At 47.7% G+C, this 17872-nt stretch overlaps 1 protein-coding gene and 1 pseudogene across 1 annotated transcript in view; one reads left to right on the plus strand and one right to left on the minus strand.

Moving 5' to 3' along the window:
• Positions 1-17872, plus strand: part of BACH2 (BTB domain and CNC homolog 2) — a 396258-nt gene that overhangs the window by 357661 nt on the left and 20725 nt on the right. Inside the window, exon 5 of the mRNA XM_070073780.1 lies at positions 15799-17394. Coding sequence (XP_069929881.1) covers positions 15799-17394 — 1596 coding nt within the window. The remainder of the gene's footprint in view (positions 1-15798; positions 17395-17872) is intronic.
• On the minus strand, positions 8309-9206 carry LOC100343061 (nucleophosmin pseudogene; annotated as a pseudogene).

The following is a 17872-nucleotide window of genomic DNA, read 5'->3' on the forward strand; positions in this document are numbered from 1 at the left end:
AAGAAAACTCATGCCCAAAATCAGTGGACCTCTCAGATACCATGGACAAGGAAAATGAACTTATGGTTTTCTCTTGAAAACCAGCAGCTATTGCTAAGGGCTGACTGTGTAGTACTGAGGATAGATGAAGGGCACAGAGTTACTTCTCTGTTATGTGTCAAGAAAATCATTAGGGGCCGGTGGTGTGGCATAGTGGGTAAAGCGGTCAGCATCCCATATGGGTACCGGTTCAAGGCCTAGCTGCTTCACTTCCAGTCCAGCTCTCTGCTATGGCCTGGGAAAGCAGTAGAAGATGGCCCAAGTCCTTGGGCCCCTGCACCCGCATGGGAGACTCAGAAAAAGCTCCTGGCTCCTGGCTTCAGATCAGCACTGCTGCAGCCATTGCTGCCAGAACCAGCAGATGGAAGATTCTCTCTTGCTCTCAACTCTCGCTCTGGCTCTCTGTAACTCTGCCTTTCAGATAAATAAATCTTTAAAAAAATTAGACTAAAAGATGGAAATACACTTAGAGAAGGGAATCAAAATCCTAGGTAAATGAACTACAAGAAAACACCTGGGGCTGGCATAGTGGAGAAAGCCATCTCCTGGGACACCAGCATCCCATATGGGTGCCAGTTCAAGTCCTGGCTGCTCCACTTCCAGCCCAGCTCCCAGCTAATGGCTTGGGAAAGCAGTAGAAGATGGTTCAAGTACTTGGGCCCCTGCTCCCACATGGGAGATCCAGAAGAAGCTCCTACCTCCTGGCTTTGACTTGGCCCAGCTCCAGACATTGTGGCCATCTGAGGAGTAACCATTGGATAGAAGATCTCTCTCTCTCTCTCTCTCTTTCTCTCTCTCTCTCTCTCTTTCTGCTTCTCCTTCAGTCTGCATGAAGCAGAGCCCCCAGACTCCAGAAAGAAGTTAGACATGATTATGGTACAACTTGTTATGGTCAATTTCTGTGAGCCATCGAGGACCATCAGAGGAAGACTCGAGACCAGTAGATGGTACCATCTTTAAAAAAATTTGACTGAAGAATGATTTCTGTAGTAGGAATAGTTTCTGAATATACAGATGAGCACACACTCCAGGGTGAAATTTCCACGTGACAAGATTAAGATGGACACGTGGCTTAGCAACAACACACACCCAGGGAAAAAGCTTCAAGAATGTTCACTGTCAGTTATTACCAAGTCCTAGGCAGCATTCCCAGCAAACAGGCTCCAGACTGGGGGAGGCAGTGTCCTGCGCTCCAGTGGCTGGAGCAGTTACTCCGTCCAGGCCCCCTGCTGACGATGTACTCAGAACTCAAGGTGGTTCCGAGGAGAACAACAAGGAGGGGAGGGGTGCTCAGAACTGGCTCAGTCTCCGGGGTGAGACTCTTGCCTGACACCAAGAACCATTAGAAGAACGGAATGAGCAACTGCACTTCTCATCACTGGAAGCCTTCAAAAACGTGGCGTGTTTTCTGTTTGAAGATCAAGTGGTTGATGGTTGGTTTGAAATGACTGGAAGAAGTCAAGGGGAGGAAACCAGACCTTGATTCAAGAAAATCCTGGTGAAGGGAGACCGCGCGCGGGTTTCCTGAATGGGGAGAGGGTCATTTAAAATGGAAATTAGTGACTGGTTCTAAATCATCTTTAAAGATGGTTTTCTCTTGGAGGTGGTTTCTCAGATGAAACTCTAAACCTTGACGCCGGTTTTACTACTTCATTACCAGTGAGTGGGATGCTTTTCGCTTTCATTTTACACTGAAATACGTAAAAGAATTACTATTTTATATCTATTTTAGGATCTACACTTATACTGAAATTAGGCTTTTAAAAATGATTCCGTGAACTTCGTTGCATAATCTTTCAGAAGGGAGACTTTCCGTTTTCATTGTATGCCTTTAGAGTAAACATGAATACAGTATATGACCATACTACATATGTCATATTTAAGGTGCCTTGGTGGGTCAGTGGTAAAATTCTCACCTCCCATATGTCATATTTAGTATGTTTATAATACATGTATTTATAACACACGTGACTTGCCTGTCACCTCCTTGGAAAGTATGACCATCTACACGTGAATGAGAAAGTACTGAAGATTCCACAAGGTGTTGTCAGTTCTCAGCCAAGACAATGCTGAACGTTTGCCTCCCCTTCTCTGTTCTCATCAGTGCTGGAACAGCCACAGAGATGCATGAGGGACCCTGCAGTTGTGTCACACGTGATCATTCCAAGCCAGCCGACGTGGACTGGGGACATGTGATATCCCTCTGTGTATCCACTTAGTCAGAATGCCTCTCCAATCTGGAACAACACAGAGGTGCCAGGTGACTCTGCTCTAGCGAGATACTTCTGCTCTGATGCCTCTGGGAGTCCAAGAAGTGATGCGTGAGATCCTGACGTGATAAATGGGCCTCCTCGGATTTACAGAGCCCTAAGCAAGAAAGGCCAAGCAGTTACCTTCATTCTCCAGGGGAACTCTGGGCAGTGGGGTCTGAGTCATGCAGTTCACCATAGAACCAAGTACAAGCTTCATGCTTCTTCATATGCAAGAAGATCCTACCTTCAGTTGGCCAGACCCCTTTGGATAAAGCTACATAAGACTGAGTAGTCTAGTGTAATAAAGCTTGCAGTAATGTGCTTCCATATGAAATAGCATTTCTGGTCTGGTTCACTTCAGAGAAACAGTAACAGATAGGAAAGGAGCATGAAACGTGAAGACTTGGTCAAAGACTTGAGTTAAGCCCCGCCTGACGGGCCATGTAACTTTAGGTAAATCCTAAAGCCATCCACCACTGCTGGGGTGGGAGGGGATAAAAGGGACCTGGGAGCATGGAGGAGGGGCTAGTGCCGCAGAGCTGCCCGCTTCCAGAGCACTCCACCAAGGAGTTGGCGATGAAGCCGTGTCCAGAACACACCGCCAAGGAAAGGAAAAAGAGACAACTAGAAACAGAATGAGCTATAGCTTCTCTGTTCCTCACACTTCCTGATCTCCTACCAATACCCCGTATTGAAAGAATCCACTGTCGGCCAGTAATGGGAAGTGTAGTTTATCACTCCCAGCCTCGGCATTATATTTAGAGGGGGCGTATAACTATAGACTGGAGGGGCCAGCGCTGTGGCATAGCAGGTAAAGCCACCTCCTGCAGTGCCAGCATCCCATATGGTCATCAGTTCAAGTCCTGTCTGCTCAACTTCCGATCCAGCTCTCTGCTATGGCCTGGGAAAGCAGAAGATGGCCCAAGTCCTTGGGCCCCTGCACTTGCGTGGGAGACCTGGAAGAAGCTCCTGGCTCCTGGCTTTGGCCTGGCTCAGCCCTGGCCATTGCAGCCATTTGGAGAATGAACCAGTAGACAGAGGGTTTCTCTCCCTCCCTCTCTCCCTCTCTCTCTCCCTCCCTCTCCCTCCCTCCCTTCCTCCCTCTCCTTCTCTCTCTGTGTAACTCTGACTTATAAATAAATAAATGTTTAGAAAGAAAAATAGGCTGAAGACAGAGCAGGGTGGGGAGAAGTAACCAGCTTATGAGTTTATAATGTCAAAGTAAAGTTAAATGGTAGAATTAAAGCTGGTGTATGTTCCTGTTATGTGTGTATTAAAGTAGTTTTAAGGAAACATATATGTGACAGAAAAAGTAGATTTGGCTCATGCCTGAACAGTTTCTAAATAGTGTTTAAAGTTCTTCTTAATTAAGAAAGTTTGTATTAAGTCATGGTTTAGGAAAAACTACAAGATGCATGTTTCTGCAAATCCTTGTGATAGGAGAAATCATAGTGAAAATGTGAGTTATTACAAGTCCTTCCTCAAGGGTTCTTAGAAATCAATTTCAGGGAATCTGGGTCTGTGAACTGACTCTGCTCAGGGATCCTGATTCTCTAGCAAGGGGACTCAGGTCAAGTCTTTGTCTACTAGGCTTGCAAATTTTCTTAAAGAAAAACATGAAAGAGCTCTTTGTTGGGCTGACCATGTTCTTCAGGGGAGATCCAGTGACCCCACTGGTCACCCCTGACCTGCATTGCTAATCCCAAGAGCCAAGCCAGGTGCCCCTTGGAGTTTAACCCATGGAGTTCCACTGTTAGACATTTGATCTGGGGTGCCATCATCACCCCCTCCCTGCAATTAAGGAGACCGTGTCAGCTGCAGGGCCCAGATAGCAGTACAGGCCAGGGGAGACAGAGCCAGCCTCATGGGTGTACAACCTGCGTGGTTGCACAGTGCCCATGCTCAGAGGACTGTGTACTTGGTTAAATGTTCTGCTGTCACTGGTATGAAATTCTTAGGTATCTCTGAGCAGGAGGCCCACGTTTTCCTTCTGCACCAGACCCTGCCAATCACGTAGCCAGTTCTGATGTTGGCAGGGGGAGGGAACAGAGACCTCCCTGAAAAAAAAAAAAAAAAAAAAAAAAAAAACAGCCTTTGAGAAAAAGCTATAGGAGTTGAGGGAGTGAGCCATGCCCTTCCATTACTTAACTCTGATGAACTTCAACTCAGCCGCCAACACTCGGCGCCAGCACAGCCTCCTCCAGGCAGCCTTACACCGATGCCCCTGGCGGTTACAGACCTCGGCTCTGTTCTTCCTTGGCTCCCTGCGGGTCTCTCTGTGATGAGCCCTTGGGACATTAGGGATCTCTGTACTGATCAGCTGTCTCTGGTCACCCTCTGTGTGCTCGAGTTTCATACCCACGTGTTCAACTGAGCATGGACTGGAAAATGTTCAGAAAAAGATCACATGTACTGAACATGTACAGACTTTTTCTCCTTGTCATTCTCCCGAAACAATACAGCATGGCTATTTACATGGCATTTACTTTGTAGTAGATGTTTTAAATAGTCTGCAGGTGATTTTAAAGCGTACAGGAGGGTGTGTGCAGGTTATATGCAAATACCATAGCACTTTACATAAGGGACTTGAGCATCTATGGGTTTTGGCATCTGTATGGGTCCTAGAACCAATCCCCCATGAATACCACAGGACAACTGTATTTTATTTATATTTGTAATGACAAAAATTATAATAGTTGTTATTGGATGCCAAATTCCGTTCCACAATTTTTACTACAAGGCAGGCACTATTGGTGTCCCTAACAGTGGGAGAAACTGGAGCCCAGAAAGGTTGAGTACCCAGCCCAAGTTCCCCATGGAGAATGAATAAAAGCATAAACAAAAATAATGCCTAAATGACCAGCATCACAAAGGCACACACACACACACACACACACACGCACACACACACATGCACACACAAATAGGAGAGGGACTTTGTGTTGTGGCTTTCACCCAAGCTCTAGCTTACACAGAAGAGAAAAACACTCAATTTAAGCCATATTTACTAGCACAGATAAAGAAATCACCATATGAGCCGGCACCACAGCTCACTAGGCTAATCCTCCGCCTGCGGCGCCGGCACACCAGGTTCTAGTCCCGGTTGGGGCGCCAGATTCTGTACCGGTTGCTCCTCTTCCAGTCCAGCTCTGCTGTGGCCCGGGAGGGCAGTGGAAGATGGCCCAAGTGCTTGGGCCCTGCACCTGCATGTGAGACCAGGAGGAAGCACCTGGCTCCTGGCTTCAGATCAGCGCCAGCTGTAGCGGCCATTTGGGGGGTGAACCAATGGAAGGAAGACCTTTCTCTCTGTCTCTCTCTTTCTCTCTCACTGTCTAACTCTGCCTGTCAAAAAAAGAAAGAAAAAAAATCACCATATGAAGTTTTCTACTTACATGTGTAAATCAACTAGAATGTTGATATAGTTTTATTATAGTTAAGAATAATAATAAAATTATTAATAGGACTAGTAAGTGGTTTTTAAGCTAAAATTAATACTAAAGTGACCAGAAGTTTTGTTGAAACAGTGAGGTTAATGAATTTTTGAAATAATCCTAATTATGTTATGCTGATACATAGCATTCTGCTTTGGAGAGAAAAATGTGAATATGGGCATGCGTTATAGAAAATTCAGATTAGAAGTGAGACCTCACTGCTAACTCGGTCTTTATCCTGCAGAGTAGGCTGTAGTGCCATGTAGGGGTGGGGAGGAAAGATGAGTTGTCACCAGTGTTTTCCTATTTGGCAAGGGCCTTGCTGTGCAAATACAACCCAGACGGAAGGGGTCAGTGGCCTCAGAGTTGGGGGCTTTGCAACTTCTTCCTTTCTTTTCAGCTGCCGCAGTGGGTAAAGGGGAAAGTGTACATGGTGTTTCTAGGGTCTGGGCTCCGCTGTTTTGTAAGGTTCTGATTAAAGAAAACTTGAGAAGCATGGCACCCCTCTCCTAGGGTTCAGTGATCAGCCTTCTGCAGATGTGTCCAGTGCCACCACCAGGTGTGCTGCCAAAACCAACTGGATTTAAGAACAACTGTCCAAGGCTCATAAAAATTCCCAAACCCTGTTTTTCGTATATTTCTGAAGTCCAACTGCCTGATCCCTATCCTAGTCCAGTGATAAAACTGTTAGAAGGTTCCTATCTGAGTTCTGTCCAGTAGCAAGGTGGATGCCTCATGAGAGGGTGAGCTCCCCAGCTCTGAAAACAGCACCCAAGCCTGTCCTCTGTTGGCTGCATTTTCATCCCTCCATTAGCAGCGTAGAAGTGAGCCATCAGAACGCAAAGCAGCACAGGGTTCAGGGCCATGGTCAGTGGATCAGGTTTTCAGCACATTATCGGCATGTTGACTCACACCGTAGCACATGCGTTTGGTAGCCTGGCCTCATTTCTTTCAGGGCTGATGCCTAAAGTTCAATGCCACTTGTCTCATGTGTGCCAACTGCTGGCTGAGGTCATTGCCTCCTGGGGAGCAGTGGGTGGGTGTTGCTTTCTGACCTCACTCAGGTCTCTGCCCCTCATGGAACACTCCATTCCTTCCCCTGCATGTGATCCCATGTGATCTGAGGCACATTGGGAGACCAAGTAGTTGCATGATTTAAAAATACTCTTCAAAATGATCCATCCAGAGTATCGCATCCAGATGCAACACTGTCAGCCCAGGTTGTCCCTGTATTTGGTGTTTGTTTATCCTGCTTACAGGCCAGTGGATTTTAGTCTAGATATGTCTCCTTTCCTTAGTGCGGTGGGATGTGGCTCCATTAACAGCAGTGGAATGGAACTAGTTTGCTATTTCTAGCCACTTCCTTCCACTTTAGCATTATGATCATTCGTTTTTTTAAATACCATTTTCATGGGTCATTAGTTTTGTGTGCGCTTCTCCACCTCCCACACCCTCTTATTTTTTTCCATTATCAGAGCCTCACTCGTTAAGAACAAAAAGTAAATAAGCATGCAGACTTGTGGTCACAGTTTTGTGAACATGCAGCTTCACGGTGGTACCTGAATATTTGCCTTCTGAGTACAATGAGTCAGTTTCAGTGGTTCCTAAAAATGGACAGACAAGATGGGCTTCTCAAGATGGAGGCTAGGCCAACATCTAGGGAGCCTCTTATCACACTGGCCAGCAGGCATGATGGACACGAGATTTCTGTTGTCTGCATCTGGAGCTGGTACCACTGTCTGGAGTGCAATAGAGATGGGTTTCTGGGAAGACCCCCCAAGGCAGCTCAGAAGGTCCCCAGCATATCAAAGTACCTCAACCCAGAGTGGACACAGATAGGGACAATTCACTACTCTGCAGGGGTCCCTGAACACGAGTTCAAGGGACCTGCCCAGACCTTAGCCATCTCCACCTCTCCTGAGATTTCCCAGTTGACAATGGGTCGTATAATCGGTGAGGGCCCTTCCTTGTTGAATTACTTGCATCACTACTGAATGACTAACTTTTCATTGTTTGTGCTTCTTCTACAAAGCTAAATTATAGATCTCTTGAGCACAGGGCTCAGTCTTGGATGAAGGGACTTCCAAAACATTCCTAGAATGTGGAATTCATGTTTATTTTGGAGCAAAAATTTTGAAGTCCATGTAATGGGATGGTCTTCATAATGTTCAATGGAGGATGCATAGTATGAAAAAAACATGCATAGATTTCAAAAAAAAAAATTGTACCGACAAAGAATTTAACATCTAATTCCATTTTCCATGGACTTTTTTTGTAGAAAGAGTAACAGTTCTACTTTATTAAAATACTGAGTGTATTTCACATGTATATCTGTCTCCCCACCATTTCCGCATCTGACCCCTGCTACTACTGTGTCCTGTCATAACATTCCATACATACTTAGAACCAAGCAAAGGGTGGAGTTCCGTCTCTAAAAACTAAACAGGCATTTTGGACAACACATTCTTGGCAGTGGAACCTGGACAACATTTATCAAACACGGTAGGCAAAGTTCCCACTCTGCATTATAAAAAGGACAGCCAGATATCAACTGTTACAGAAATGAAATAAGATGGATAATTTTAACAAACTGTTTAAACTATTAAAGAGACTTCTTCCACTGCCGAAGATCTTGAATAGCCTCCTGGTCAGTCATCTGGAAGCAATTCTTCACGTAATTGGTGAATTTGGCTTCCACTTTGGTAAGAGAACCACCTTTTTCTATACTTGCTTGCATTTTTGTTTTAATGTCCTCTATAGAACTAGGTCCTTTTGGTGTTTTAGGAGTTTTTTCCAGTTTTTTGAAGGATTCTTGACCTTTTGATCTTGGTGTTGATGATTTCGAGTCTTTCCCATTCTGGTTTGATTTCTGTGCATTTTTGGCTGGGGTATCTTGTATAGATGTCTTCACTGGAGATTTTTCTTCAATTTTTCCATCATCAAAATCACCGTCATCATCATCATCATCACCATCACGTCGTCATCGTCATCTTCATCATCTTCAGCAGCAGCAAGCTTTGCTTTTTCTGTGGTACCTTGCTGTCCCCTCCAGGGGCAGATCGTTTTCCAGATATACTTAATAGCATCACATCCCCCTCCTCTGTCTCTTCTAACTCTGCATCTTCCTCCCCAGCTACTAAGTGCTGTCCACTAAATGCACAGGCCCTGAACCACACTCAACATTAAGACCACAGGTGGTGTTATTTCGAAGCCCCCAAGGGAGACCGTTGGCTGTACAGATATTTTCAATGCTGCCAGTGTTACTTGAATCGGACCGCCTTCCTAATTCATTGCCTCTGCTTCAACAATGTGCAAGTTCATCCTTTGCACCAGCGCCTAAACTGACTGTTCCTAAAGATACTCGGTGCCCATTTTCGTCATCATCCACTTTAGAGTGATAGTCTTTGACAGCCTTTAGTTCACAACCAAAAAGATAGTTCTGGGGCCCCAGGGAGCCCATGTCCATGTCCATCAAATCTTCCATGAGGTGGAGGGATGAACTTGGGTGGGAGAGAAGACGGGCGAAGATGAGATGCCCAGTGCCGCAAAGAACAGCTACACAGGACAGAATCAGGCCAGGCCCATGGACTTCTTGAAGCGCTCTTGTATTCAAACATCCCTCACAGCACTTGGCGCAGGAAGAAGAATTAGGCTGGACTTGCGTTGGAATGTCCGCTCTCTGTGTACCAGCTCTGTGACCATGTATAAATTCCTTCACCTCCCAGCTTCTCCTTTTCTTTATCTACAGAGTCAGAGGCAATGGTGCCGGCCTTGCCAGGGAGTTACAAGAATTAGGTAGCAGGATGCTGGGCAGCAGGAGATGCTTGGTAAATGGGAACTGTGACTAACTAGACAAAGCCTTGCACACAGAAGTGGAACAAAATTTTTGCAGAATTGAGCTGACAAAGTCAGATTTAAGAAGAGCTAGTCATGGGCTCTTAAAGTTTCACGGTGCTGACACTGTTTCCTCTGTCCTTGGGCTTCAGTGACATTCACAAACCAACTTTTTTTTAACTTTTATTTAATGAATATAAATTTCCAAAGTACAGCTTATGGATTACAATGGCTCCCCCCCCCCATAACTTCCCTCCCACCCGCAACCCTCCCCTCTCCTGCTCCCTCTCCCCTTCCATTCACATCAAGATTCATTTTCAATTCTCTTTATATACAGATCAATTTAATATATATTAAGTAAAGATTTCAACAGTTTGCACCCACATAGAAACACAAAGTGAAAAATACTGTTTGAGTACTGGTTATAGCTTTAAATCACAATGTACAGCACATTAAGGACAGAGACCCCACATGAGGAGTAAGTGCACAGTGCCTCCTGTTGTTGACTTAACAATTTGACGCTCTTGTTTATGGCATCAGTAATCACCCTAGGCTCTTGTCATGAGTTGCCAAGGCTATGGAAGCCCCCTGAGTTCACTTACTCTGATAATTTTTAGACAAGGCCATGGTCAAAGTGGAAGTTCTCCCTTCAGAGAAAGGTACCTCCTTCTTTGATGACCTGTTCTTTCCACTGGGATCTCACTCGCAGAGATCTTTCATTTAGGTTTTTTTTTTTGTTTTTTTTTGTTTGTTTGTTTGTTTTTTGTTTTTTGTTTTTGCCAGAGTATCTTGGCTTTCCATGCCTGAAATACTATCATGGGCTTTTCAGCTGGATCCAAATGCCTTAAGGGCTGATTCTGAGGCCAGAGTGCTGTTTAGGACATCCGCCATTCTATGAGTCTGCTGTATATCCCGCCTCCCATGTTGGATCATTCTCTCCCTTTTTTATTCTATCGGTTAGTATTTTCAGACGCTAGTCTTGTTTATGTGATCCCTTTGACTCTTAATCCTATCATTATGATCAATTGTGAACATAAATTGATCAGTTGGACTAGTGAGATGGCATTGGTACATGCCACCTTGATGGGATTGAATTGGAATCCCCTAGTATGTTTCTAACTCTACCATTTGGGGCAAGTCCTATTGAGCATGTCCCAAATTGTACATCTCTTCCCTCTCTTATTCCCACTCTTATATTTAACAGAGATCACTTTTCAGTTAAGTTTCAACACTTAAGAATAACTGTGTATTAATTACAGAGTTCAACCAATAGTATAAAGTCGAACAACCAAAAAAAAAAATACTAAAAGGGATAAAGTATTAAGTTGTTCATCAACAAGGCAAGGGCTGATCAAGTCACTGTTTCTCATAGTGTCCATTTTACTTTAACAGGTTTTCTTTTTGGTGCTCAGTTGGTTGTCACCAGTCAAGGAGAACATATGATATTTGTCCCTTTGGGACTGGCTTATTTCACTCAGCATGATGTTTTCCAGATTCCTCCATTTTGTTGCTGTGGGGAGCAGCTCGGACTAGACTAAGTTACTGGAATTAAGACTTATTCTATGCATCTGCTCTCCCACAATATGGCGCTGGGAGAGAAGTAAACAGCTTCCGCACAGCTGCCTCCAGTTCAACCAATTAACTGTAGGACTTGCTCCTGATTGGAGAGCGGCGTACTCGGCGTGTGGGCAGCCGAGTTGGGATTGGCGGAGGAGGACTATAAAGGAGGAGAGAGACGGCATGCACCGGGAACATCTATGGGGAACATCTAGCTGAAGGAACACCCGTGCAGCCCCCGAGAAAGCCGGCCGGCGGTGTGCCGCTCCCCTGCGGAAGTGGGGAATGTGGCCAGGGGGAACTGCCCTTCCACGGAGGTGGAAGGGATAGTAGCCAACCCGGGAAGAACCAGCAGCAAACCCGGGGAGGGCCGAGCAGACGAAAGAACAGCGCAGGGTCCTGTGTCGTTCCTCCACGAAGAGGGGGAGCGACATAATGGTGCCGTGACTCGGATATGAAGCCTAGGCAGGGCTTAGTGTCGTTCCTCCACGAAGAGGGGGAGCGACAGTTGCAAATGACCAGATTTCATTATTTTTTACTAATGTATAGTATTCTATAGAGTACATATCCCATAATTTCTTTATCCAATCTACTGTTGATGGGCATTTGGGTTGATTCCAGGTCTTAGCTATTGTGAATTGAGCTGCAATAAACATTAAGGTGCAGGCCGCTTTTTTGTTTGCCAATTTAATTTCCTTTGGGTAAATTCCAAGGAGCGGGATGGCTGGGTTGAATGATAGGGTTATATTCAGGTTTCTGAGGAATATCCAGACTGACTTCCATAGTGGCTTTACCAGTTTGCATTCCCACCAACAGTGGTTAGTGTCCCTTTTTCCCCACATCCTCTCCAGCATCTGTTGTTGGTAGGTTTTTGAACATGAGCCATTCTCACCGGGGTGAGGTGAAACCTCATTGTGGACAAACCAACTTATAACTCATGATTCTTCCTTGACCACATGATGATCATTTCAAGCTCAGCATGTCTCTGTAAGCCCAAGGGGGCAGCACTGAGGAATGCCATTGATTCATAATGTGGAGCCTTTTTACTTTTCTTTGTTTGAAAGACAGAGAGACAGAGAAAGAGACAGATAGAACTCCCATCCACTGGTTCACTCTCCAAATGCCCACAATAGCTGGGGCTAGGCCAGGCCAAAGCCAGGACCCAGGAACTCAATTCGTCTCCCATGTGGGTAGCAGGGACCCAAGTACTCGAGCCATCATCTGCTGCCTCCCAGGGTGCACATCAGCTGGAATTGGGGGGTGCTGATGTTGGGGCATGGTGGATTAAGCCACCACTTGGGATTCCTGCAACCCATATCAGAGTGCCAGTTTGAAAAGTGCAGTTCAAGTCCCAGCTACTCTACTTCCCATCCAGCTCCCTACTAGTGCATCCTGGGAAGTTTGGGGAGGTCAGCTCTTGCCTTGGTTGTGCCATTTCCATCTCCGTGGTAGAGCCATGGTACAAGGGAGAGCTAGGTCATGTTACATTCTATCAACTTCTTTAGTTACCTCTAAACACACACTTCCTCGCTTTGTCACTACCTTTCAGAGGTTCTCCGGGGACAAGCACTTAAACCCGATATAATAGGTGCTACCTTTGCTGAATCTGTTGCCGTGTCTGCTTAGTAGGACACAAAAGTGTAGGTCAGATGAGGTCCTCTTTAATGCGGGCACCATTGCCTGCCTCTGATCAGGTGATCAGTTTGATCGGTTGGCTGGTTTACATTATGCCTTACTTGCTCCAAAAGTTAACTTGAAACAGCACCCAGCAAACATAATGTGTCATCACCTTCTGGACATGGGAGTTGAACATAAGATGAGTGGTTGGACTGAGCACATTCCATACCATGGGCTTTCTTTTTCTTTCTTTTTTTTCTTTTTTTTTTTTTTTTTTTTTTACAGAGTGGATAGTGAGAGAGAGAGACAGAGAGAAAGGTCTTCCCTTTGCCATTGGTTCACCCTCCAATGGCCGCCATGGCTGGCGCGCTGTGCCCTGCGCACCATGCTGATCTGAAGGCAGGAGCCAGGTGCTTCTCCTGGTCTCCCATGGGGTGCAGGGCCCAAGCATTTGGGCCATCCTCCACTGCCTTCCCGGGCCACAACAGAGAGCTGGCCTGGAAGAAGGGCAACTGGGAAAGAATCTGGCGCCCCGACCAGGACTAGAACCCAGTGTGCCGGCGCCACTAGGTGGAGGATTAGCCTATTGAGCCGCGGCGCCGGCCACCATGGGCTTTCATCAGGTGTTTGCCCTGGAAGAGACCCTGAGTTGGATTAAAGGCAGTGAGGCCAAGAGCAACGAGCCCCCGCTGATCTGCAGGAGCTCTCTGTGGAAACAGACAATTGAGTCCAGTGAGAGAGAGACCACGGTGATTGTCCTTGCCCATGTAGGTCTATAATTTGAGTCTAGCAATCATGGTTGTTTGTTTTGATTTTTTTTAACAACTATCTCTAGACTCATTAACTACAAGGACCATTTTTTTATTTGGAATTTTATTTAAGTGCTTTAAGAATGCTAACATTTAAAATGCCATTCAGTGTGTGTCTAAGAAGTTTCTCTTACTGGAGCAAGTACAAAGATACAGAATCAAGGCTGCCCAGGAGGATCCAGAACATTCCATCACTGTCCTCGGGAGTGGAAGGGCTGGCGCCATTCATTCTCAGAGGATCGGGGTGGGCTCCCAGAGGGTGTGGCATCAGAGTTGAATCTTGTCCAGTGGTTCTAGGTCCTTGGAGGAGTTCAGGTTCTGCATGCTGCCCTGAGTTTGGAACACACAGAAGGCAGCTACAGAGCTTGCCAGTCCATGTTGCACTGCAGAGACCCTCCCAGCAGAAATTTTTGCCAATGCAGCTTCCAGCAAGGACCCTATGACCAAAACCTTCATCTGATTAATCATAGACACATTAATCATAGACCTGCCTCCCCTTCCTGTGCTGGGGACAGATGAGCTTGCAAGAACCTAGAGGTACTCATGGGTAAGGAAGCAGCAGCAAGTGTAATCCATTTCCATCAGAAAAAAACTGGCCTTAGGCAATGTGTTTTTAACCGTCTCGGTCATGTGTGTGCACACACAGGCACGGATGCAAGCTATGCAGAAGTCCCTCGTTCTCAAACTGAGAATGGATGAGCAGCAAATAGGGGGAGGCTTGGCCCCTGGAGATGTATTAGGAAAGAAGACAGATGCATGGCGTTGCCACTGCTACTAAGGAAGCAGCAGCCAAACTGAGCCACGCCACCACTTCAGCCATTTCAGTGACAGCCACTTGGTTTAGCTCTGTAGCTCCCTTTCCTTATGGACCAGGAGTTGGTTTCTCGTGGACACCGTTGCCTTTGTGTGGCGTCATTCTAAGGTCAGGTGTGGCCTGGCGACTTGAAGTCCCACATAGAAACAGTGATGAAAGAGCAAAGTGAGAGTTGGTCTTAATGTCTCTTTTAACATTGGAGGTGAGGGAGAACTGTTTTTTGAAACCCCATGGATGGGGCCATTGCTGTGGCATAGCAGGTAAAGCTGCCACCTGCAGTGCCGGCATTCCATGTGGGTGCCGGTTTGAGTCTCGGCTGCTCCACTTCTGATCCAGCTCTCTGCTGTGGCCTGGGAAAGCAGAAGATGGCCCAAGTCCTTGGGCTCCTGTACCGCCCCCCCTGTGGGAGACCCAGAAGAAGCTCCTGGCTCCTGGCTTCAGGCTTCAGATTGGTACAGCACCAGCTGTTGAGGTCAATTGAGGAATGAACCAACGGATGAAAGACCCCTCTCTCTCTCTCTCTCTCTCTCTCTCTCTCTCTCTCTCTGCCTCTCCTCCCTCTGTAAATCTTTCAAATAAAATTAAAAAAAAAAAGAAATAAAGAAAAAGAAACCCCATGGACTTGGTGTTTGATAGGGCCCTGTTGCTAATGTGGTGCACAAGAAAATGAACCTGTTGGGGCAGGCGCTGTAGCAAAGCAGGTAAAGCCACTGCTTTCCACGATGCCGCGTCCCATATGAGTGCCGGTTGGAGTCCTAGCTGTTCCATTTCCAATCCAGCTCCCTGCTAATGGCCTTGGAAAAATAGGAAAGGTGGCCCAAGTGTTTGCCACCCCCCGACACACACACAAACACACACACACACACACACACACACACACACGGGAGACCTGGATGAAGCTCCTGGCCATTGCGGCCTTGTGGGAAGTGAACCAGCATATGGAAGCTCCCTCTGTCTCTCCCTCTGTCTCTGTAACTTTCAAAATAAATAAATGAATCTTTTCATTAAAAATAAAAGAAAATGAGCCTGCTGTCTTTGGCTGAAGGGAGCGGCAAGAGGGATCAGGGCACTGGCTGGCTCAGTGGAGAAGCTCTCAACAGGACTGATTGGGAGGGAAATTAATAGGCTGCCCATTGTTACCGTGCGCTCTTGCCAGGATATTTCATTAGCGTAAACACTGAACCCGTTGTCATCTCGTTCAGCCACTTGACCCCGGTGATTTTCAATTCCGCCTGTGCCCGTGATGAAGTGCAGCGGTGGCACGCTGGAGACAGGCAGTAATTATTGGAAGCAGAATCATTGCTGACCCAGTACGAGATTAACTGCTCCTTTGCAGGCTTTATTCCGGGACATTAGCACTGTCTGCTTATCTTGCTTCAGTTGAGAGGTTCGGGACAAAAGCACTGCTGATGGTAATGTTGCCAATTTCCCTGTTTGTTTTGCAGGTCACGGCCAGGGGCTTCGGGCCACTGCTACAGTTTGCCTACACCGCCAAGCTGTTACTCAGCAGAGAAAACATCCGCGAGGTCATCCGCTGCGCCGAGTTCCTGCGCATGCACAACCTGGAGGACTCGTGCTTCAGCTTCCTGCAGACCCAGCTCTTGAGCAGCGACGATGGCCTGTTCGTGTGTCGCAAGGACGCCGCGTGCCCGCGGCCGCACGACGCCCGCGAGAACTCGGCAGGAGAGGAGGAGGAGGAGGAGGAGGAGACGATGGATTCCGAGACAGCCAAGATGGCTTGCCCCAGGGACCAGATGCTTTCAGACCCCATCGGCTTTGAGGGTGGTGGCGCCATGCCGGTAGCTGAGAAGGGAGAGGCATTGCTGCGCGAGTCGGATGTGCCCCCGGACACCAAGGAGAGCTCAGAAAAGGACACGCTGACGCAGTACCCCAGATACAAGAAGTACCAGCTTGCATGTACCAAGAACGTCTACAACGCATCATCTCACAGTACCTCAGGTTTTGCAAGCACATTCGGTGAGGACAACTCTGGCAGCAGGCTCAAGCCAGGGCTGGCCGTGGGGCAGATCAAAAGCGAGCCGCCCAGCGAGGAGAACGAGGAAGAGAGCGTCACGCTCTGCCTGTCCGGGGATGAGCCCGACGCCAAGGACAGAGTGGGGGACGTGGAGATGGAGCGCAAGCAGCCCAGCCCCGCCCCGGCTCCCAGCGCCCCCACAGGCGCCACCTGCCTGGAGAGAGCCAGGGGCGTGGCGTCGCCCTCCTGCCTGCGCTCTCTCTTCAGTATCACAAAAGGTGTGGAGTTGGCTGGCCTGCCCAGCACATCTCAGCAGCACTTTGCCAGGAGTTCGGCGTGCCCTTTCGACAAGGGGATCACTCAGGGTGACCTTAAAACTGACTACCCCCCTTTCGCGGGCAGTTATGGACAGCCCCCTGCGGGCCAAAAGGACTCTTCTGCTTTCCCCATGGGCTCGCCCCTCCGGGGGCCTGGGTTGGAGGCCCTCTGTAAGCAGGAGGGCGAGCTGGACCGGAGGAGTGTGATATTCTCCTCCAGTGCGTGCGACCAAGGGAGCACCACGGTGCATCAGTATTCCGGGGTGAGCAGTTTGGACAAGGACCTGTCCGAGCCAGTGCCCAAGGGGCTCTGGATGGGAGCCGGCCAGTCCCTGGCCACCTCACAGGCCTATTCCCACGGTGGGCTGATGGCCGACCACCTGCCAGGAAGGATGCGGCCCAACACCAGCTGCCCGGTGCCCATCAAAGTGTGCCCTCGCTCACCCCCACTGGAGACCAGGACCAGGACTTCCAGCTCTTGCTCCTCCTACTCCTACGCAGAGGATGGGAGCGGGGGCTCGCCCTGCAGCCTCCCTCTCTGCGAGTTCTCCTCCTCACCCTGTTCCCAGGGAGCCAGATTCCCTGCCACGGAACACCAGGAGCCAGGCCTGATGGGAGATGGCATGTACAACCAAGTGCGACCCCAGATTAAATGTGAGCAGTCTTACGGAACCAACTCCAGCGACGAATCCGGATCGTTCTCGGAAGCAGACAGTGAGTCGTGTCCTGTGCAGGACAGGGGCCAGGAGGTAGGGAACCCACATCAATTCTAGCATGTGACCCACTCTTTTGGTCCTTGTCTGGACTTTGCCCAATTTGCCAAGATTAAAGGTGATGCTAAACCACCTGCCTCTCCCATCCTTGGAGGCGGGCTGCTGCTGCTGCAGGTGGTTCCAGATGACCCACTTTTGTCCTAGGGGGCACTTGATACTTGGTCTGCATTTCAGTACTCAACACCCGGAAGCAAACTACTCAGTGAATTTTATAAATATATATATATATATATATATTTATTTATTTATATATATAAACGCATAGAAAGCACTCAGGCACTTGAGAGCTCTGCCTTCTTCCTCCCTTTCCTCCCCTCTGTCTGCCTTGAAAGGCTGCTGTACTCATCCAGACCCTCCCCCTTGCTCTTCCCCCACTTTGGTAGGAGGGAGAAGGTAGAAGCCCCTTCAGAGTTGATGGATTGAAACCAGATAGTCAACACCAACCGCGTGCTTT

The sequence above is a fragment of the Oryctolagus cuniculus genome, chromosome 5 (genome assembly GCF_964237555.1).
Source record: "Oryctolagus cuniculus chromosome 5, mOryCun1.1, whole genome shotgun sequence".
NCBI classification, from domain to species: domain Eukaryota; kingdom Metazoa; phylum Chordata; class Mammalia; order Lagomorpha; family Leporidae; genus Oryctolagus; species Oryctolagus cuniculus.